The 22,952-nt window shown below is 37.8% G+C and overlaps 1 protein-coding gene and 1 pseudogene across 5 annotated transcripts in view; one reads left to right on the top strand and one right to left on the bottom strand.

Annotated features, from left to right (window-relative positions):
* Positions 1–3,488: 3,488 nt before the first annotated feature.
* On the top strand, positions 3,489–5,511 carry LOC130860890 (nucleoside diphosphate kinase 6-like; annotated as a pseudogene).
* A 6,433-nt stretch (positions 5,512–11,944) lies between these two features.
* The window catches only part of MRE11 (MRE11 homolog, double strand break repair nuclease), a 67,596-nt gene continuing 56,588 nt past the window's right edge, over positions 11,945–22,952 (bottom strand). For 4 of the 5 annotated variants that reach the window (XM_057749120.1, XM_057749122.1, XM_057749119.1 and 1 more), the window contains 3 exons: positions 22,041–22,105; positions 18,457–18,535; positions 14,852–16,359 (listed from right to left, as the gene is read on the bottom strand). In XM_057749120.1, the coding sequence (XP_057605103.1) occupies positions 16,303–16,359; positions 18,457–18,535; positions 22,041–22,105 (201 nt within the window). In that variant the 3' untranslated portion in view covers positions 14,852–16,302. The other variant, XR_009055481.1, reaches the window with a different exon arrangement.

Genomic DNA, 22,952 nt, shown 5'->3' with positions numbered 1-22,952 from the left:
AGTCTTTTGAAAAATGCTTCAATAAGACTTTTTTTGTTGTTGAATTACCAATTGAAGCCATTGGTTTTGAGCACCAGAATAAAAAAAGTCATATTTCCTCATATTAATTTTACCTTGACTTCTATTTTATAAAGTTCATGCTATGATAAAGACAAATTCTAGCAATCACAGTTGAAAATTCAGCTTGCAAGGGAACCAATGAAGGTTGTGATGTTTGAAATATGATGATCATACTTCTCTGAGGAAAAAACACTATTTGAAGTGGAGTAAACATGTAAGATTGGAATGTAAGGGTCAGATCCTGACCAACCAGTCAGACTATTTAAAAAAATCACATTAAGCATATCATAAAAGTCTGAAATTAAGGGCAGAGTAACAATATCTAATCTAAATTAAGTGAGGAAAAAGACCATACCATTTATACTATACAAAAAGTCTAATTGCTAAATGAAAGATCTTAGCAGCAAGTGACTTCTGGAGGGCTTGTGAATCCCCCAGCCTGTGTCTGACGATTTATCCTGAGCTTACATCTACCCCAGCCTTTTCTATGTGATGTAACAACTGTCTCCACCAGCCCATTAGCCTGAACTTCCTTCAGTGCGGGCACTCTGCTCTTTTCATCTTTAAACCAAGCCTAGCACTGTTCCTGGCACAGAGCAGGCTCTTACTAAATATTTAATGAATGTATGCATGAAAACATCAAATAGAGTGTTTTTAACACAAAGTTCCAAAACACTCACTCATAGGACTAAAGCAGAGCTGTTAATTTCACTGTCATTCCATGACAGTAGAAATATCTCATAAACACAACTGGCTGTGTCCTGCAGAAATATAACATATTTTTCACTGTGACAAGCAGTGCTTGATGTAATCATCTTTTTTTTTTAATTTTTTTAAAAATTTTTTTGGGGGTACACCAAGTTCAATCATCTCTTTTTATACACATATCCCCGTATTCCCTCCCTTCCTTGACTGCCCCCCCCTCGAGTCCCCCCCACCCTGCCCGCCCCAGTCCTCTAAGGCATCTTCCATCCTCGAGTTGGACTCCCTTTGTTATACAACTTCCCACTGACTATTTTACAGTTGGTAGTATATATATGTCTGTGCTACTCTCTCGCTTCGTCTCAGTTTCCCTTCACCCCCCCCCCCCCCCCGCTCCCTCCCATACCTCGAGTTCTCCAGTCCATTCTCTGTATCTGCGTCCTTGTTCTTGTCACTGAGTTCATCAGTACCATTTTTAGATTCCGTATATGTGAGATAGCATACAATATTTGTCCTTCTCTTTCTGACTTACTTCACTATGTATGACAGATTGTAGTTCTATCCACCTCATTACATATAGCTCCATCTCATCCCTTTTTATAGCTGAGTAATATTCCATTGTGTATATATGCCACATCTTCTTTATCCATTCATTTGTTGATGGGCATTTAGCTTGCTTCCATGTCCTGGCTATTGTAAATAGTGCTGCAATAAACATTATGGTACAAGTTTCTTTTGGGATTATGGTTTTCTTTGGGTATATGCCCAGTAGGGGATTACTGGATCATAGGGTAGTTCTATTTGTCATCTTTTATTATAAATATCTTAAGCCTTTTTATATAGAAATATGATATAATAAATTTAAATGAATACATCAACCAGCTTCAAACCATTTCCCCTCTGCTGGTCCAGATTATTTTGAAGCAAACTGCAGACATTATATCATTATGCCATTTAATTTGATATATTAAATAATATATAATTTTATATATACTCTATATATTTGCATATATTATAAATTATAATATTGTTAGTGTTATTATATACAAAGTATATTATACATACACATACTCATTTTTTTAATCAAATATTCAGTTGACAGGCATACCTCATTTTATTGCACTTTGCAGATACTGTGTTTTTTACAAATTGAAGTTTTGTGGCAACACTGTGCCAAGCAAGTCTATTGGCACCGTTTTTCCAAAAGCATTTGCTCACTATCTGTGTCTGTGGTATATTTTGGTAACTCTCACGACGTTTCAGACTTTTTCATCATGATTACATTTGCTATGGTGATCTGTGATCAATGTGATCTTTGGTGTTACTAATGCCCTTGTTTCGGGGTTGCTACAAACCATGCCCACACAAGATGGCAAATGTTATTGAGAAACATGCATGTTCTGACTGCTCTGCCCACCAGCCATTCCCCATCTCTCTCCCTCTCCTCAGGCCTCCCTAGTCCCTGAGACACAACAATATTGGAATTAGGCCAATCCATAACCCTGCAGTGGCCTCTTAAGTCTTCAAGTGAAGGGAAGAGTCACACGTCTCTTTCTTTAAGTTAAAAGCTAGAAATGATCAAGCTTAGTGAGGGAGGCATGTTGAAAGCCAAGACAGCTCAAAGCTAGGCCTCTTGCATCCTCTTGCACAACAGTTAGCTAAGTTGTGACTGCAAAGGAGAAGTTCTTGATGGAAATTAAAAGTGCTACTCCAGTGAACACACAGAGAATAAGAGAAACAGCCTATTGCTGACATGGAGAACGTTTTAGTGGTTAGAAGAGCAAACCAGCTGCCACATTCTCTTAAGCCAAAGCCTCATCCAGAGCAAGGCTTAACTCTCTTCTGTTCTCTGAAGCCTGAGAGAGGTGAGGAAGCTGTAGAAGAAAAGTTTGATAGCAGAGGTTGGTTCACGAGGTTTAAGGAAAGAAGCCGTCTCCAAAACATAAAAGTACAAGGTGAAGCAGCGAGGGCTGGTGTAGAAGCTGCAGCAAGTTATCCAGAAGATCTAGCTGAGATAATCAATGAAGGTGGCTACACCAAACAACAGATTTTCAATGTAAATGAAACAGCCTAATATTGGAAGAAAATGCTATCTAGGACTTTCTTAGCTAGAGAGGAGAAGTCAATGCTTGGCTTTAAAGCTTGAAAGGGTAGGCTGACTCTCTTGTCAGGCACTAATGCAGCTGGTGACTTGAAGTTGAAGCCAGTGCTCATTTACCATTCTAAAAATCCTAGGGCCCTTAAGAATTATGCTAAATCTACTCTGCCTGTGCTCTAGAAAGGGAACAACAAAGCGTGGATGACAGCACATTTGTTTACAACATGGTTTACTGGATATTTTAAGCCTACTGTTGAGACCTACTGCTCAGAAAAAAAAGATCCCTTTCAAAATATTCCTGCTCATTGACAATGCACCTGGCTACCCAAGAGCTCTGATGAAGATGTACAAGATGAATGTTGTTTTCATGCTGCTAACAGAACATCCATTCTGTAGCCCATGGATCAAGGAGTCATTTCAACTTTCAAGTCTTATTATTTAAGAAACATTTTGTAAAACTATAGCTGCCATAGATAGTGATTCCACTGATGGATCTGGGCAAAGTCAATTGAAAACCTTCTGAAAAGGATTCACCATCCTAGACACCATTAAGAACATTCACGATTCATGGGAAGAAGCCAAAATATCAACATTAACAGGAGTTTGGAAGAAGTAGATTCCAACCTTCATGGATGACTTTGAGCAGTTCAAGACTTCAGTGGCAGATGTAACCATGGATGCATTGGAAATAGCAAGGCAGCTAGAAGTGGAGCCTGAAGATGTGACTGAACTGCTGTAATCTCACGATACAGCTTTAACTGATGAGGGGTTGCTTCCTATGGGTGAGTAGAGAAAGTGTTTTGAGATGGAACCCACTTCTGGTGAAGATGCTGGAAAGGTTGCTGGAATGACAGCAAAGGATTTAGAATATTAAACCAGCTTAGTTGATAAAGCAGCATCAGGGTTTGAGAAGACTGACTCTAATTTCGAAAGAAGTTCTGTGTGGGTTAAACGCTATGAAACAGCATTGTGTGCTAAAGAGAAACTGTTCCTGAAAGGAAGAGTCAGTCAATGCTGCAAAATTCATTGCTGTCTTAAGAAATTGCCACAGCCACCCAACCTTCGGCAACCACCACCCCGATCAGTCAGCAGCCTTCCACAGCGAGGCAAGACCCTCCACCAGAAAAACAGATTAGCAACTTGCTGAAGGCTCAGATGATGGTCAGCATTTTTAAACAATAAAGTATTTTAAAATTAAGGAATGTCTTTTTTTTAGACATAATGTTATCGTACACTTCATAGACTACAGCATAGTGTAAACATAACTTTTACATGCACTGGGGAATCAAAAAATTCACGTGACTTACTTCATTATGATATTCGTTTTATTGCAGTGGTCTGGAACTGAATCCGCAATATTTCTCAGGTATGTCTGTACATAAATCTTCGATCACATTTCTGATTCTCTCCTTGGTAGAATGCAAACAATGGAATTCCAGGTGCAGATGAAAACCCTTTAAGGCTTATCATAATTTTGCCAGACTGCTTTGTGGCACAGAGGTATCCATTTATATTCCCACGAGCAACATGAGAGCACCATTTCCCGGCCCCCTAACCAACACCCAGTCATTGAACTGATTTTTTTGAAATGCATTCTGAAAGAATCCTCTTCACCCAGAAGCTAATGGTGAGATCTCTGGAGTTAGTCAAGCCTGAGATTCAATCCTCAGCCTGTGTAGCCATGTGACATGTGAGTCAGTCTCTGAACATCTGCTTCCTCATTCAGTACGTACAAAATACCTACCACATAGAGTTTGCGGTGATTAGATGATTATAAAGTGCTTAGAACAGTCGTGGCAAACAAAATTCAAGAACTGTTATATCTAATTTTAGACTAAAAGTCCCACAAGGTCATGTCTATTGTGAGGTTTTGCTGTTCGTGTTTTGGTTTTTTAATTTTTTTGCCTTCGCTCAGTGTCTGATGCATAGCTGGCACTCAATATCGAATGAATGAGGGCTCCAGAGTAGGAAGGGTGGGGAGTGCAGCCCTGATGGGTCTCTAATCAAGCTCTCTGCTGGCAGCAGGGAGAGGACCTCAGTCTCGCAGAGCCCTCAGGCTCTCCAGCTCATCCTGGCCCCGAGCAAGCCTGATGGAGCTGCTCACCCGCTGATTCTGGAGGCTGTTTATCAGCAGATTTAGAGCAACAAGTTCCTCACTGTACAAATGAGAGAACTTCCATGGAGAAAGGAAGATTGCCAGAAGTTTTACCAAGACCACGAAGGGCATTTTTTCCACCAGAGGCTGGTGGAGTTCATGGCCAGTGGGCCCATCCGAGCCTACATCCTCACCCACAAGGATGCCATCCAGATCTGGAGGACAGTGATGGGACCCACCAGAGTGTTTCAAGCTTGCCATGTGGCCCCAGATTCAATTTGTGGGAGTTTTGGCTTCACCAACAGCTATAATACAACCCATGGCTCAGACTCTGTGGCATCAGCCAGTAGAGATTGCAGACTTTTCCCCTGACTTCAGTGAACAGCACTGGTATGAGGAAGAGGAGCCCCAGTTGCGCTGTGGCCCTGTGCGCTACAGTCCAGAGGGAGGCGTCCACTGTGCAGCTGGAACAGGAGGCCTGTCTGTCTGTGAAGACTGGTGGCGTGTCGTTGCCCAGCGTTTTCTCGTAGACCTCTGGTCCAGAGCGTTCTTCTAGGACCAGGGAGGCCTGCGGCTCCTTGCGCCATCCCTTCAGGGCACTGCCACCTGTGTGAGGGCCTAGCTCCTCACTGCCATCACTTCTAGAATCTAACTCTCTACCTCTTCCCTGGAATGTTCATGAGTGGTTCAGAGGAATGATGTCTCCTCTTTTTTCTGAGAACTATCCTTTTTCAAGAAGCTTTCCTAATTGACTTGCCTGAAAAATGCAGTGACTCTGTATTAGTAACATTTGGTCTATCTTCCTTAATGAAAATCCATGTTCTATTGAATCCACAAGGCTGGGAGCACTACTCTAGGTGTGCTCCCTAACCTTAACTGGAGTAATTAAACCTGTCCTGAAGCTAAAAAACAAACAAACAAATAAACAAAAAACAAAGAACCCATAAAAATGAGTGAATGATGAAAAAATTCTATTTTGATAGTTAAAAACGGCATGTCTCTTAAGGTTACTTTAATTACTAATAAAGTCCTGGGCTTATTAGCTATTTGCAGCATTTCCAGTCTGTCATTTTAAAATTCACATCCTCTGGCCATTCAACAAGGGAATTTGTAAGTTTTTACCAAGTCTTTAGAATATGACCACACTTGGACTTCCTATGTGGTGCAGTGGTTAAGAATGCGCCTGAAAATGCAGGGGACATGGGTTCGAGCCCTAGTCCAGGAGGATCCCACATGCCTCGGAAGCAACTAAGCCTGTGCGCCATAACTACTGAGCCTGCACTCTAGAGCCCATGAGCCACAACTATTGAGCCCGTGTGCCGCAACTACTGAAGCTCACGTGCCTAGAGACTGTGTTCCACAAGAGAAGCCACCACAGTGAGGAGCCCCCGCTCGCCAAAGCCAGAGAAAGCCCGTGTGCAGCAACAAAGACCCAACACAGCCAATAAATAAATAAATAAATAAATAAATAAATAAAAATATGACCACACTTTATGTCCAAAAAGTTCACATCTAAGAATTTATCTTAAAGGAACAAAGCAGCTATATACATACATAATATATACTTACTATATTAATTATATATGTTTTTTCTTTGTGCTGCTTAGTACTTTTTAGGTTTACTATAGTTTTTTTAATAATCAGAAAAAAATAATAACTATGATTTGGAGAAAAAAAAAACCCAAATAGAAAAACTTCCTGTGGGAAATTACTATTAAACAAGTTTTTAGTTGATGGACACATTAAACCTAACTGAATCTATCCTGAGAATCCCAGCGGTCACCCATTCTCAGTCTATTATCTATTACAGATTTTATCTGGACCAATTGGAAATGATCTACTTTTCAATATTCACAAGCGCTTGGTCAATGAGTCACCCATATTTACTGCTCATTGTTTGATATAAATCCCTGTAACCATCTGAAATGAAATGTCTCTCTGCAAGGGAAAGTTTCCCTCCAAGTGTGCACCCTGCCTGGGCCAGTCACCAACTTGAGATCCAGCTCACATTCTGCTTTGGACTTTGCCTTCTCTTCTGTGTAGTCTCTGTTCAAAGATGCAGCAAGATCTGAGACTAGCATTTCAAGTTGTAAGTCAGGACACGCCTCAGTTCATGGCAGGCAGTGTGGTCATGTGGAAAGAAGGAGATTTGCATTCATATAGAATTAGATTTAAATCTCAGCTCTACATTTATTAGCTGTATGATCTTATGCTATTAAAAAAGGGTAATAATGAGTTCTTTATAGTGTTGTTATAAGAATTAAATAATGTTGGTGTGTATATACACCTGGGCCTAGCATAGAAGAGCAACTCAATAAACAGCGCTCTCCCCCATTTCCCTCCTTTCCTCATTCCCTTTATAGCATCTGCTGCATCTGATGGGGAGAAGGGACTCCTACAGAATACAAAAGGATGCCATATTAGGGAGTGGAAAGGAAGATGGAAGAAAACTAGGGGGTGGAGAGGCAGAGGGGGTTGGGTAGTAAAGATCAGAACTGGAAGAAAGCCCAGACTGGCTATTTTGTAAATGTATTCAGGGTCTCAGGAGAGGAGGGAAACACAGCACATGCTTTAAACAGGCTGGAGGAAAGGAAGGTGGGTGAAGTGGGGGCATAAGAAACATTATTACCCTCTTGACTGGGCTGTGTCACAAATGGGCAAAGGAACATAAGGCCAGGTAAATGAGGTTGATAACATTTAAGGTAGGAAATAGGAAGACACCAGCAAGAGTAGGATATTTTCCTAATCTCACCCAGCAAACTTTAGCTCTGGCAACGAAAATTGGTTTCTTTGACCATCAAAGGAAATGTCTGGTCAAGCCTGGGAATAAGATCAAGGTTTAAGGTACATCAACTGCAACTGAAAACAGTTAAGAATGATAACCAACTGTATAGCACAGGGAATTATATTTAACATCCTGAGATAAACCATAATGGAAAAGAGTATAAGAAAAGAATGTGTATGTATAACTGAATCACTTTGCTGTACAGCAGAAATTAACACAACATTGTAAATCAACTACACTTCAATAAAAAAACTATAACCAAACTGAAACTACACAGGTATTTTTGTTAACACCTTATATTAGCTCACAAGCAGTATATATAATTATAAAATTTACTTGAAAATTTGTAGAGCCAAGAATTACCAAGACAACCTTGGGGAAAAAAAAAAAAAAAGATGGAAGACTTGTTCTCATTATAAAAGTCACTATAAAACTATAGCAATTAATTCCAAATACAGCAATGCAACGGAATTAAGAGTTCAGAAACAGATACATATATATATGGTCTGTTAATTAATGACAAAGATAGCTCTGCAGAACAGGGGTAAAGGACTATCATTTCCACAGATGGTGCTGGGGCCAGTGCATCTCCGTGTGGAAGAGAATGAAACATGATTCCTATCTCAGACCACACATAAAAATCAACTCCCAGCTGAACTGTAGAGTTACATGTGAAAGGCAAATCAGATAAGCTTCTGGGACATGACACAGAAGAATCTCTTCATGATCTTAGAATAAAGAATGATTTTCTCAAACAGGACATAAAAACATTAATTACTGATAAATTGAACTTTGTTGAAATTAAGAACTTCTGTTCAACAAAACATCATTTACAGAACGAAAAGGTAAGCCACTGGAGATTTTGCAACACGTATATTCAACAAAGGAATTGTATAAAACATATATCCCAGAAATTGGTAAGAAAAAGGCAGACCACCCATTCAAAAATGGGCAAAATATCTGAATACACATATCACAAAAGAAGACATCAAAACTGTCAAAAAAAAAAAAAAAAACCCATGGGAAATGTTCCTTAACATCATTAGAGAAATGAAAATAAAACCACAAGAAGATACTATTACATATCCATCAGTAGGACTAAAATAAAAAAGACAGAAAATACCAAGTATTCTGCAAGGATATGGACTATCCTATGTGGCTGGTGGGAGTGGAAACTGCTATAAGCAATGAAAAAGTCCCGAGACATGCTGCAACATGGATGCGTCTCAGACACCACGTTGTGAGAAAGAAGTCATACACAAAAAAGGTACACATCGTATGGTTCCACTTGAATGAAGTTATTATTTGGTAAATTTATAAAATTTGCCTGCAGAAGCAGAATTTTCAGAGCTATTTTGAGTTAGTTTTTTAACTTCGGTAACATTACACCAAAGTGTATAGAAAAAACTTTACATGCCCTGTCTGCACTTTGCCAGTTTTTTTTTTTTTTAATTTAAGATAATTTATTTATTTTTTAAAGCTCTTTATTGGAATATAATTGCTTAACACTTTTGTACCAGCTTTTGAGGTACACCGAAGTGAATCAGCTGTATTTATACATATATCCCCATATCCCCTCCCTCCCGCCCTCCCTGTCCTGGCTCTCTAAGGCATCACCCATCATCAAGTCGATCTCCCTTTGTTATACAGCAAATTCCCACTAGCTATCTATTTTACAGTTGGTAGTGTAAATATGTCTATGCTACTCTCTCACTTCGTCCCAGCTTCCCCCTCGCCCCCCGCCCCCCTCAACCCCATGTCCTCCAGTCCATTCTCTGCATCTGCATCCTTATTCTTGTCCTGGCACTGGGTTCATCAGTACCATTTTTTTTTTTTAGATTTCATATATATGAGTTAGCATCCAGTATTTGTTTTTCTCTTTCTGGCTTACTTCACTCTGCATGACAGACTCTAGGTCTATCCACCTCATTACATATAGCTCCATTTCATTCCTTTTTATGGCTGAGTAATATTCCATTGTATATATGTGCCACATTTTCTTTATTCATTCATCTGTTGATGGGCATTTAGGTTGCTTCCATGTCCTGGCTATTGTAAATAGTGCTGCAATGAACATTATGGTACATGTTTCTTTTTGGATTATGGGTTTCTCTGGGTATATGCTCAGTAGTGGGATTACTGGATCATATGGTAGTTCTATTTTTAGTTTTTTAAAGAAACTCCCAACTGTTTTCCATGGTGGCTGTACCAACTTACATTCCCACCAACAGTGCAGGAGAGTTCCCTTTTCTCCAAACCCTCCCCAACATTTATTGTTTCTAGATTTTTTGATGATGGCCATTCTGACCGGTGAGAGGTGATACCTCATTGTGTTTGCCAGTTTTCTGATACATTAACATGGTGGTGGAGGCCAATGAACTTAGATAAGAGAAAAAATTAAAGGCATAAGAATTGAAACAAGAAGTAAAAAAAAAAAAACACTTTATTGGTGTATCACATAAAGTTACATCTGGAAAAACCTAGCACATCAAAGATAAAATAAATTTAAATGATAGAATTCAGCAAGTTAGCAGGATATAAAATTGCCATGCAAAAATGAATAGCTTTCCTATAAAAAACACCATAACCAGTTATAAGATATAGAGAAAAACTCTATAATCACAATACTGCAAAGATCAAATACTTAAGATTAAATTTTAAGTGTTCAAAATCTTTATGAAGAACATCTAAAACATTTCTGAAACACATGAAATAGACTTGAATAAACGTAAAGACATCCTTTGTTCTTGGATAGGACATCCTTACAAGATGCCAGTACTTCCTAATTTATACACAATTCCACAAAATACCAAAAAAAAATTTTATTGCTGAAGCTACAAAATTGCTACTTAAGTTCGTTTGGAAAAACAAACATAAACGAATATCTAAGAAAACAGAGAAAATGAAAAGCTATCAGGGGTAACAAGCACTATCAAACATTAAAACTTACTACACAGCCTTCATATTTAAACTTTGTGCTATTGGTGCATTGAGACAGACCAATGGAATGGAATAGAAAGTCCAAAAATTGACTGCATTAGGTATGAAAATCTAGCACATCACTAGAGCAAAGAGGTAGCTTTAATAAATGATGTACCGACAAGTGTATAGTTATTTGTAAAAGAAAAAATTAAATCCATTCCTCACAACTTTACACAAGAGTAAAATCTAAATGGCTCAGAGATCTAAATGTGAAAGAAATGAAACTATAAGAGCACAGAAAGAAAGCAAGAAGAAAAATTTTGCAATATATTATAGATAAAGGGCCAATATCCTTAATGTAAGTTTTTTTTTAATTATTGAGGGGGGAAGGAACTAAAAATCCTAAAAAGATGGACAAAATACACAAACAAGCAACGCACCAAAAATGGCTCTTACATATACATTTATAAGTTCAACTTTATTCATAACAGAAATGCAAACTAAAACTACATGAAGATACACATCCACTAGACTGGCAAAAAAATCAAAAGCCTGACAATGAATTCTGATGGTGAGGCTATGGAGAAACAGGCTGTCTCACACACTGTTGACAGAAATACAAAACGGCATAACCTCTATGGGGGGAATATGGCAGTATTTAGTACAACTATCAACACATATGCATTCGCCCTTTCATCCAGCAATTCCACTTTCTAGGAATTTACTCTGAAGATACACTCCCATAAATATGAAAATACCAACAAAGTTAATACTGCAGCATTATTTATATAATTGTAAATACTGGAACTACTTAAATACCCAAATACAGAAGAACAATAGAATAAACCATGGTATTTAGACTCATACTATGTAGCTACGAAAAACAGAAAGATCTTTATAAAATTGCATGGAGTAATTTCCAGGACATATCGTTTTGGGGAAGAATATATATAGCATACAAACTTTTGCATAAGAAAAATGAGGAAATTAAAAATACACAAATCCACTTTTAGCAAAATGAAATGCAGAAAGGATAAAAATTGTTTACCTACAATGGATATAGCAGAAAAAGGAGAAAGGGGTGGGGGAGCAGGGAAGGGGGTAACATCTGAGGACACACGAACATACACTGAAGCATTAAGGGGTAAAGAAACACTATCCCTTCTAACTTACCCTTAAAGGACTGAAAAAAATTATATGGAAGTACACATGTTCATGTTTGTATATGAATTATATATGTATGGAACATACACTTACATAGACAATTTTTTTAAATGAAAATAATGTTAAAAATTGGTGATTCTGAGTAAAAGTTCTCGTACATTTTCCATAAATTTGATATTATTTCAACATTAAAAGTTTAAAAAACATGACCCGGTTTTAAAGCACTACTAAAAAGCTCAGAAATCAAGACTGGGATGGTTAGCACAGGAAGATCAACTTGATGCTTGGTGATGACCTAAAGGGGTGGGATAGGTTGGGTGGGAGGGAGGCTCAAGAGGGAGGGGAGATGGGGATATACGTATACATACAGCTGATTCACTTTGTTGTACAGCAGAAACCAACACAGCATTGTAAAGCAATTATACTCCAATAAAGATCTGAAGGAAAGGAAAAAAAAAAAGACTGGGATGATCAACCATCGGGCACTTTCAGGTATGTCTATGATGGATGGGTAGATGTCATCTCACAAATGCTGTTTCCAGACTATCAAGACTGATAGACGGAAAAAAAAAAAAAAGAGAAAAAAGAAGACCAACAGACTGCAATTGTGCCTCTCATTCCATTAAGCAATGGCTTTTTGCCTCTAGCAACATTTGCTCAAAATCCAGATACACCCTGCAATCAGTTCAAATGCAATCATAGATAGACTGAAGTTAGTTTTGTAAGCTTAGAGTGGAGAAAACATTGATTTTCAAACATAACAATCATGAAACCTTTGGAATTAAACAGGCACTGTGATCAAGGGTACTCACGCACTAGTGTTGGGTAGCTGCACATGAGTCAGCAGCACTGCCCAGCGGCTCTGACAGGCAGAACAGAGTGTGGCCTGGGCCAACCAGCCTAGTATCTGTTGTGCTTCTTTCAGCTGATCAATTATTATGTGCAATCACCGGCCAAGGGCCCTCTGAGTCTCACTCTACCACTTACGATGTCAAGGCACACAGATTAAATGTGTTTTTATTTGACCCAAATTATTATTGAGTGATAACATTTAAATTACACATTGGAAAGCAGTGCAATTATCTCAAAACAGATGGTTTAATTAAAAGTTTGATAAAGAAGATATGGAAAAATCAGGATGTCAAGATAAGTACCAAGGTGAACATATACCTTGACACAGAGACCAAAATATTTGACTATACAATTTGGGGTTCTAATTCAACAAGTTTTGTTAGTGGTCATGCCAAAAGTAATTGGAGAAATACATACATAATTGTTGAGATGTTGTGTCTGGGAGAGGATTATAGGGAAATACACATTTTGATAAAGATTTCAATGTCTGAATTTTGAAGAATAGGTATTGCTTTTACAATTTAAACAGCTAAAACCGGATCTCGTGATCGGTCATGGTAAAGATATACAAATATGCATGACAATAGCAAGCTATGTGAACTGACTTCTTAGAGATTAAGCTAAATTGTTAGTATTTTCAGACCTAGCTATTAAACATTAAGTTCAGAAATATTAAAAGGGAATGAGATAGGAAAATGATGAAATGTGAACATTTTTCATTCAAGAATATGGAAGCACTCTGGACTAAAACAACCCCCAAATCTTTATTCTACAAAACTTTCATAATAATCTTAATGGTAGCTAGCTTTAAAAAGCCACAAAATACTGTGGGGGGAGCTTATTTTTAAATATAGTACATTCCAACAGAAAAATTTTACAATGGGAGACTTTTTAATTCCATTTCTCTAATAAAGACTTTTTCCTCTTTATTAAAACATAAAACATTTTCTTCTTGAACCTTTATATGTAAAATTTATCAAACTAGCAATTTCCTTAATAACAGGCTGAGCCAGGTGAAATATGTCAAGCAATTTACATATAAAATTAGAAAGCTAATTTTGGCTTTACTGCATAGGTTTAGCATTATTGTATAGGTTCCAAATTTACTGCAAAACTACCTTGACTCTTAATTTTAGATTTGGAAGCACCACCTTGTGGCAAAAGTAAGAATTTCTGAATTGCGTAAGTCAAGACCAGTTTCCCAGAGATCACTGGTGGCCTTCTGAGGCATTGGTGAAATTCTGTTTCCTGACCTGCATGGGGAATGCCATGAGGCTCACTTTATCATTGTTTGTTAAACCACGTGACTTCCCTGTTATTGTATTTCATAATTTTAAAAGTTTAGGGAAAAAATGTCCAATATGTACCCAAATTGAAAGTCATCTGGCTAAATGCTTGAATTTTCTAAGTACCAGTTTTATTTCCTGGAATTGTAAATGCACTACTGTATTTTTGATACAAAACAAAACGCTAGCAAGACAGATATTCTTCGGTAAATGGTGGAAGGATTTTTCTTCCTCAGAATGTTTTCACTGAGGCTCTCTCTCCGCCCCTATGAGCAACTGTAGGGGCTCTTGAAGTCATTTGGAATAGCCTCCACACACCTGTTCCAACATGTCTGAAAACTGCCCCTAAAACCCTAGATTTTACTGCATTGATACAAAATATCAAGGATATGTGGCATATTAACTATACAGCAATATTCATCAAAAAGGTTTTTCTTTCGTGTCTTATTTGCTGTATTTCCAGGAAGTGACACACACTGTTCACAAAACGACCTGAATTAGCTGAGAATTTCACCCTCTCTCACCGCCATGGAATCACACCTTTCCTAGGAGGTAACTGCATCCCATTCAGTACCTCTTTCATGCCACAGAGCAGTTTGCAGAAAGGGAGAGAGCCTTACTCTTTTTTTCTCAGGAACCTGTCACGATGCATTAGTGACCATCTCCCTCACTATGACCCTCACCCCAGCACATCTCATTGGCAGGTGAGGAGAGCCACTGGCCGTCTTCCCAGAGACTGCCACCCAAACCAGCTTCCATCCCACCGTGGAGAGCCACTCTTACTCATGATTTCATCTTTGCTTCATTCAAATACTGGGAATAATGAAGATGGGAGCAGACGTCTCAGAATGTTTCACAGGAAAAGGCCTTCTGCTGAATTAAAATAATTGTTATGCTCAAGCGAGGTACAGAAAATATTTTTAAAGAAACTAAAGTTACATCGCAATTGTTGACTTAGGCTCTTTCAAAGGGCTATGATATAGAGGCAGCACTAAGGAAATGCTGTCTTTTATAGTTTGACATATTCTAGGTATGAATATGCCAATAATCAGGAATATTGCTCAGTCTGGCGTTTGTTTCTACACATGAAGAAATGTCAGGCTGTGGTACCACCAAGCTCTATAACTTCCTTAAGGAGTCTTGAATATATAGCTGCGTTGTAAGAAGAAAAGTAGGAATGCTCTCAGGGGGTCTTTTAACAGAGTCTTAAAAAGGAGAATAGGATTACAGAACTTAAATCTGAAGAGGTCAAATTCTTAGGTCCCCTGAATACAAGTAAGGAGGTGTATGTAACAGGAGCTGCTGCTCTAAGATGTTGGAACTACCCATGCTCAATGTAAAGATAACACATTATTAATGAGAAATCTTGGCACTGATATTCTGCAGAAGTTATATTTCAATATGTTAATCTAACACAACCATAAGGTTCAAGAGACTGCTCTATCTAAAAAAATAAAAACTCTTCATTATTTTCTAAGAAGATATGATTAAATTACTTTAACCCTTTCCTTCTAGAAATAGATGAGAGAGAGAGAGAGAGAGAGAGAACCATTAATAATGGAAAATAATGGAGAAAATTAATACCATTCAATGGGAACACAATCTTTTGGAATCTTTGCCACAAACGGAATAAAAAACTCAATAATTCTGACAGACTTTATTTTTGATACAAACTTCTATCTAATTATTCAAAGTATAGGGTGTATGTAATCATTCAAAGCCTCTGGCTGATACTGTCACAAGCATTAGAAAAAGAACATATACTGAGTAACAAAACAGCTTAGGTACTGTTTCACATAAATTGTTTTACCTGTAGGAAATCCAGGATGTCTAGAAATTACTAAAATTATAAAAAGGGCTGGATTCTGTAAGCTCTTTTCCTCAACTCTGGCTAAATGTAATCACCTTCAAATACTGACATTGATTATAAAGCAGAAATGTACAGTGGCAGACTTATTTTAGTCCTTCCTCAAGACTATATTTAAGCAAAGCTCTCACTCAGTAAAACCTATACTGATGTATGTCAGGAAAATAAAATTCTAAGTCTTATAGAGCATTTATAGAACAGGTAATGTTAACAACTAGATTAAAAAAATAAGGAGAGCCAATGCTATTCTACATGCCCCTGAGCAGGGAAATTTCTCAACTAATGCAGTCATATTCAGGAAATGATATTCAAAAGCATAAATTCTTACACATTAGTTTCTCTATTAAGTAAGAATAATTCAAATTCTTCAGTTAACAGCAATATTCAAAAAATCTTCAACTGGTAAACTCTTAGTTTGCAAAGTTTCAATTTTTCCAGAATCTTGAAAACTTCAAACTGTCATTAAATATATTATCTTCTGTTTCTTCTTACAGAACTAAAGTTCACAAAAGGATCATCATAGTCATCCTGGAATGACAGCCAAATGTAAAGTCAGTGACTGTTCCATGCTTCACTGAGACAAGACAGACATTCTTATGGGCAAAACAATACCAGTAAGAGTCGTTTTCTCCTTTCACATGGGGCAGACTTTCATTTCTCTATCTTTTTTATAAATATGAATAGTTTGTCAATTTTTTTTCTCTTCCTCCCTTCCTTAGTAGCCATTTCATTGTTAAAATAAATAAGTTCAACTAAATTCTTAGCAAGCATTAAAAATAAAAGATTATCCTGTTCTATATGTATGTATATATATATGCCCACAATATATATCATATATATTTCTCTCAATTATTCACCTTAATAAAAGCCAATAAGGCATGGGTAAGACAAAAAAAAATATTCTTCAAGTCATTTCTATTAGGTTTTTAAATAGGGTTTTTTTTCACTTACATTTTATAACTGGTGTGTCTGATGTTCTAGAAATTTAAGCCAAAAAAATAATGAAGCCACATGACCTAATTCCGAAATAGCTGTAACTTTTATTTCCATTACCCATTAATGCTAGGAATAGAGAGCTACTCTCAGACTGGTACAAGAAACAACCTAAGAAAGCAATCTTTCAAATATTGTTTTGGGAAAATAAGTAGAAGAATTCCTTCAGTTTCAAAGCATTCCCATGTTGCTGGGCTGTAGATTATATGTGTAGTCAGAATAGCTAGGAATATCAGATGTTAACTAAGAATTTAATTAGAGAGAATGAGAACTAACCTTCAATAAACCCCAAACACATAATTTAATGAGGTTAACGTAAAATCAATGATTATATATCCTGTAACTAAATACTCAAAAGAGAAAGCAAATTTGTAAGGTTTTGATTTATGTTTCTTTTAAGACATTCATAAAAAGGGATAATTATTTGGTGTTAGGCTCTTTTGGTGATATTAACACGTTCAAATATTTGCTAAGTTAGCTATCTCTAGTGAGATGTGGGTGCCTTGAGAAATACAAATTCGCTCTCACTTATTGATTCATTTTCTGCTACCATAAAACGCAGAACTTGTTAATAAACCAGAGATAAATCCAAATTATAGTAGAGAATTTGCTAATAGTTCTCCTTTGCAGTTAACATGAACTATATGAATTTTTATAAGTAACATAACCACATGTGTATCTAGATGATGTGGAATTAACAAATGGGTCAACAAGCTCACTTCCTTCTTGGAGGCAACATGTTAGTAGGCAGACTGAGCTCATGTTGCCATTTTTCTCTGCAGCCTGAGTTCTGGGTAGGCTTTCTCTTCAAGCTATTTCAAAACCATAGCTGGGAACACAGGGAACATGACAGCAGCAGGTAAAACTAAAAACTAAAGGCGTGAGTCACATGCCACAACAGGGATGAACCTGTAGGACACTATGCTCAGTGAAATAAACCAGGCGCAAAAAAGACAAATACTGTATGATTCCACTTACAGGAATTATTAGAGTAGTCAAAATCATAATGACTCAAAGTAGCACTGTGGGTGCCAGGGGCTGAGAAGAGGAGAAATGAGGAGATGTGGTTCACTGGGTACAGATTTTCAGTTTTGGAAGATGAAAAGGTTCTGGAGATTGTTACACAACAATGTGATTATAATTAACACAAGTGAACTAACTGTATGCTTAAAACTGGTTAAGATGGTTAAGTTTTATGTGACGTGTTTCTACCACAATTGAAAATCACCAACATCTTATATAGGAAATGTATAGAGCATATAGCGAGCATTCAATAAACATTCTATTATAAAGTAACATTAAAAGTTTTACGATATCATCATCACCATTTCTCCAAACATAAACAACAGGAGCTGAAAAAACTGTTCTGATTCTACTGTTAACCGGGCAAGTAAACTAAGAGCTGAGTGAATATTTTATGTTAAAGATCTGCAGGCCTTTCACATCTGAGGTATTTCCACTGATGGGCACTCAGCGGAGGCCACTTACTGACTCGATGTTAACTATGGTTCGAAGGAAGGTGATCAATGAAACTATTTTTAGAAATAATTTTCGGCAACTAGCTTAGCAGTTCCTATACAGATTTTACAAACATTTAACAATTATTTAAGATTTAACATATTACTGTATTACCTCATCTGATTCAAAATCGACCCCTTTAGCGATCTGGCTCTGGGACATACGTTTGCTCGATGATGAAGTGCTCAACCACCTGAGGCAAAATATGAGAAAAACAGAAAATGCACCAAAGAATTCATCACAGGAGGCTTTCTAGCTACATTTTTCATTTTAGTAGCAGCCATGAATAAAAGTAACGAACATGTTCCCTTCGAGCTACATGAGAGGCAGTAAAAGCTTAGTGATGAGGAAAAGGGCACCGAGGTCAGGGTCTGAATTCTAGTTCTGCCATTTATCAGCTACATGGTTGACAGCAACTTAGCCTCTCTGCGCAGCAATTTCCTCACCTGTAAAATGAGGATGATAATACTTTTTTAAAGATTAAATGTGTGAATATACTTAAACACCTCATTCAGTGCCGGACACACAAGGCACTCCACAGATGTTTGCTGACGTTACCATACTTCTTAGCATATATTAACACATATTGAACCACCATCCTCTACTCCTGAAAATTATGGCAACTTTGAAATATTTTAAAACAAATCTCAGTTATGCTTCTGTAACAGGATAAAAGAATCTTAGGGAAGGCTCACTGCTTTTGAGGGTTGCCTCACTGTTAATATTATTTGCGTCCAGTCCATATGGAATAGCAAATATTTACTTAGTGCTTGATCCTTGCCAGGCACTATAATAGGCCCTGGGAAATATCACTAAGCAAGATAAACAGGAATCTACTTTTATGAAGCTTAACTTGTAGTAATGGAACTCATATTCCAATATCTTTTTCTAATAAAAATGTTAAGTCATCTTAGAACAGGGGACAGCAAACATGGCCAGCAGACCAAATCTGGCCTACCTTTTCCTTACAGCCTGTGAGCTAAGAAAGGTCTTCACGTTGTGAAAGTCATATAAGTACCTACATAATATCCCCAGTTTTGCCTCTTGGCCCGCAAAGCCTAAAATATTTACTACTTGGCCCTTTTAAAAAGTCTGCCAACTCCTATCTTAAATGAAGCAGTGTTTGTGAATTCTTAGCCAACAATTCAGTACCATGCTTTGGGATGTTACTATAGCAAACGAAATATATCTGAAGGTCTTGTCTGGACAAACTGTTGAGAGTCAAGAGATCTTGAGTCAGAAGGAAACAGAAAAATCCATAGGTTCTGAGGTACAAAAGTAAAGGACGCGAAGATTTGTCGAGCAAACCTGAAGAGCGGCATAGCTTTAGAAATAGAGGATCAAGGAATTTATCAACTGATCCAACTGGGAAGTTCCCATCTCTTCATACTTGACCTAAGCGGGAACTGGTCATTGTTGACTTGTTTCCATCTATGACAGGAAGAAGCAGATCTCTTGAGCATAAAGCCACAGTGCCAAGGCCAGCCACGGCAGGTGAGGCATTGTTGCTGCAGGGGCTGGAGAAAGTAGGCATTATGGAAAGAAGAACCCACTGAGACCTGACTCTGATTGCTGATGTCCCCCCAGACAAATAACCGATGGTGCTCAGAAACAAGCCAGGCATCTACACCAGATGTCAGCTCATTTAATCACAGCAGGAACCCCTAATTCTGTACCAGAGGACCCCACAGACCTACAGATCTAGTCTATGAGAGGGCCCCTGTCCTTAGAAATCAATGGTGGGAAGGGAAGAATGGTTATGCTGTTTTGACTGCCGGGTCAAATAAATGGGCTTTTGTTCTGGATGTCAAAAAATGTTTAATTCGATTAGCTTCCTGTGGATGGCTCAAAAATAAGGCAGACAGGGTGTGTGATGAGTGCCAGGAGCTATAAGTCTTCTCCATTTTTGGACGGATATAATTTGGAGCCACAAATCAGAATTCCTGCCTAGAGACTGTTCAGTCAATTATGTCAGTTGTAGCAGCATTACAAACAGAAGATAAGATGTTAAATTGGCCTTGGCACAAAAAAGGGGCCCCAAAATGTTGGTTTCCTCTCCTGCTGGGTTTAATAGAATCCCCTCCATCTCTCCTGCTCCACCTGGCCTGATGGGGCCGGGTCGTCTCTTTCTCGCTGCTTTAAGGTGAGGGGTGGGCGGTGCCACCAGCTCTATCAAATCTGGAAGGGTCCTTTTATCCCCAGTACAACAAGGTAGAGTTTGGTGCAATTTTTCCAGGAAAAAGTGGGTGGATTCCCATTGTCCATCCAGCAGAAGGGAGTTTTACAGCTGGAAGTTCTTTCCTTTTTAAAGTTAACTACCAGAATATTAGTGCTTTTACTGCTTACGATTCTTCCTATTATTCTTGTTCTATTTCCTTAGCCTGTTATTTCTTTAACAAGCCCTTCCAGTGTTACTATGTGTCAAGTACCGTACTTAGCACATCACAAATATTAACTCACTTTTAAGCCTCATAACAACTCTCTGAGGTAAATATTATTATCTTCATTTTACAAATGGGGACACTGAGGCACAGAAGTCAAAAAAGCTTGCACAAGGTCCACTCTCAGTAAGTGGTAGAGCTCAAATACTTCAAATTATGAGTGAAATAACTATACAAACCATGCCATTACTAAACAATTCTTCAAAAACAGCCTAAATTGTGTCACCCAGTTGCTGTCATCAGGAACACAAGTCTGCCAAGGCTGATTTCAGATTTCTTGCCAAAATGTTAGCTTCTAAATTGCCTCTCGTCATTTAAATGATTCTTATGACATGCACAGAGGTCTGAGAGCTTAATCTATTATGTCAAGAAGCAACAGCAGAGGATGGACCTAGAGGTGATCATACTAAGCGAAGTCAGAAACAGAAAGACAAATGTCACATGATGTGACTTACATGTGGAATCTAAAACACAACACAAACGAACTTATTGTTATTAGCAGATGCAGACTATTATATTGATATATAGCATGGATAAACAACAAGGTCCTACTGTACAGCACAGGGAAGAATATTCAATATTCTGTGATAAACTATAGTGGAAAATATGAAAAAGAACATGTATATGTATAACTGAATCACTTTGCTATACAGCAGAGATTAACACAACCTTGTAAATCAACTACACTTCAATAACATTAAAAAAAAAAAAAGCAGCAAGAGCAGAGATGAGTCCTAGAGCAGAACGCCTGGCTCCGTGCCTGGCTGGATGACCTTAGGGAAGTTACTTAGATATCACGCCTCACTTTCTTCAAAGGTAAAAGGGGGAAAACAGAGTTATAAGCGTATTCACCTCCTGGAGTGACTGGGAGCAGCAAACAAGCTAAATCACATGCAAAGGCTCAGAATGGTGCCTGACGCATAGAAGTGCTCAAAGCTGGAACTGAATATTAACAAAATACAAAGCTATTTTCTGTTAATTGGAGAGAACATAGCACTCCAGCATGAAAATCACTGGGTAATAAAGGCAAAAGGAAATGAATGACAAGTTACTCAAATTTTCAATGAAAATACTTGTAATAACGCTGCACAGAGTCCATGAAACTAGCCCTTAGTCTATTTTTCACTTCTGTACACATGTGACTAGTTGAAAATAAATCTGCTAGGCTTCCATAGCACAGAAAAACGTATAACTAGAATTCTGGAAAATATTTAATTTTTTCGGATGTTTCTTTTTGCAGGAAGTCACTGCACCTACCTTTGATCAGTTTTGGAAGTGGTAGGAAAAACGTCTTCTGGATCAGACTCATCTACCTCGATCACCTGAGGGGGAGAAACAAAATAGCAAATAGTCTTTGTGGGAATGGAAAATTTGAATAAAAATGTATTAAATAATCTCAAAAATATATATTTTTACAAAAAGTTACCAAAAAGGAGGGAGAAACCATGTAAGCAACAACCATGAAAACTAAAGCTCTGCCTGACCTCCCCCAATGTCACTCTTCACTTATAAATGGTTTTCTTATACAACACATGTGAGATCACTTCTCTCCTGTCACCATGGCAGCCTAAAGGAATGTGCACTTAGATTAGTGAATGACTCACATAGAGTCATGTGCAGACAGTGCCCTGTGATTTTCTTGGGTTCTAATGAGGAACTAGACCATTGGTGCTTCATCTCCAATTTTAGATGAGGTAGAAGACCGTGTGGGAAGTACTGGATATCTGTTTTTCTGTTACATTTCTCCCTGTTAAATACCACTTGTTGCTCTTAAGCCCCATTAAAGATATTTGTGATTCTTGATTCTATCATCCAAAATATTACCCATTCCTCTACATTTTGTGTTATTTTGACACTTAATACACACATTTGCCATGTCTTCATCTAACTGATAAAGCCAAGGATAAAAGAGTAAAAAAAACAGCACCTGAGACCCCCCTCCCCACCAGGCTGACACTGAAGCATTAATCAAAAACCATTACATGACGTTGTCTAAACAGCTATGAATCCAGCCAATATTTCTGCATCTTGTCCATGAAACTATCAGGAGATTGTCTTAAGTGCCTTGAAGGAATCAAATGCCTTCAGCATTCCCCTAATCTACCATTATGTAACCCCAATCAAAAAATAAAAGAAAAAGTAAGTTTACCATGACTTGCTCTTTTTGAA

The sequence above is a fragment of the Hippopotamus amphibius genome, chromosome 9 (genome assembly GCF_030028045.1).
Source record: "Hippopotamus amphibius kiboko isolate mHipAmp2 chromosome 9, mHipAmp2.hap2, whole genome shotgun sequence".
NCBI classification, from domain to species: Eukaryota; Metazoa; Chordata; class Mammalia; order Artiodactyla; family Hippopotamidae; genus Hippopotamus; species Hippopotamus amphibius.
This window is presented reverse-complemented; position numbering and strand designations above follow the sequence as displayed.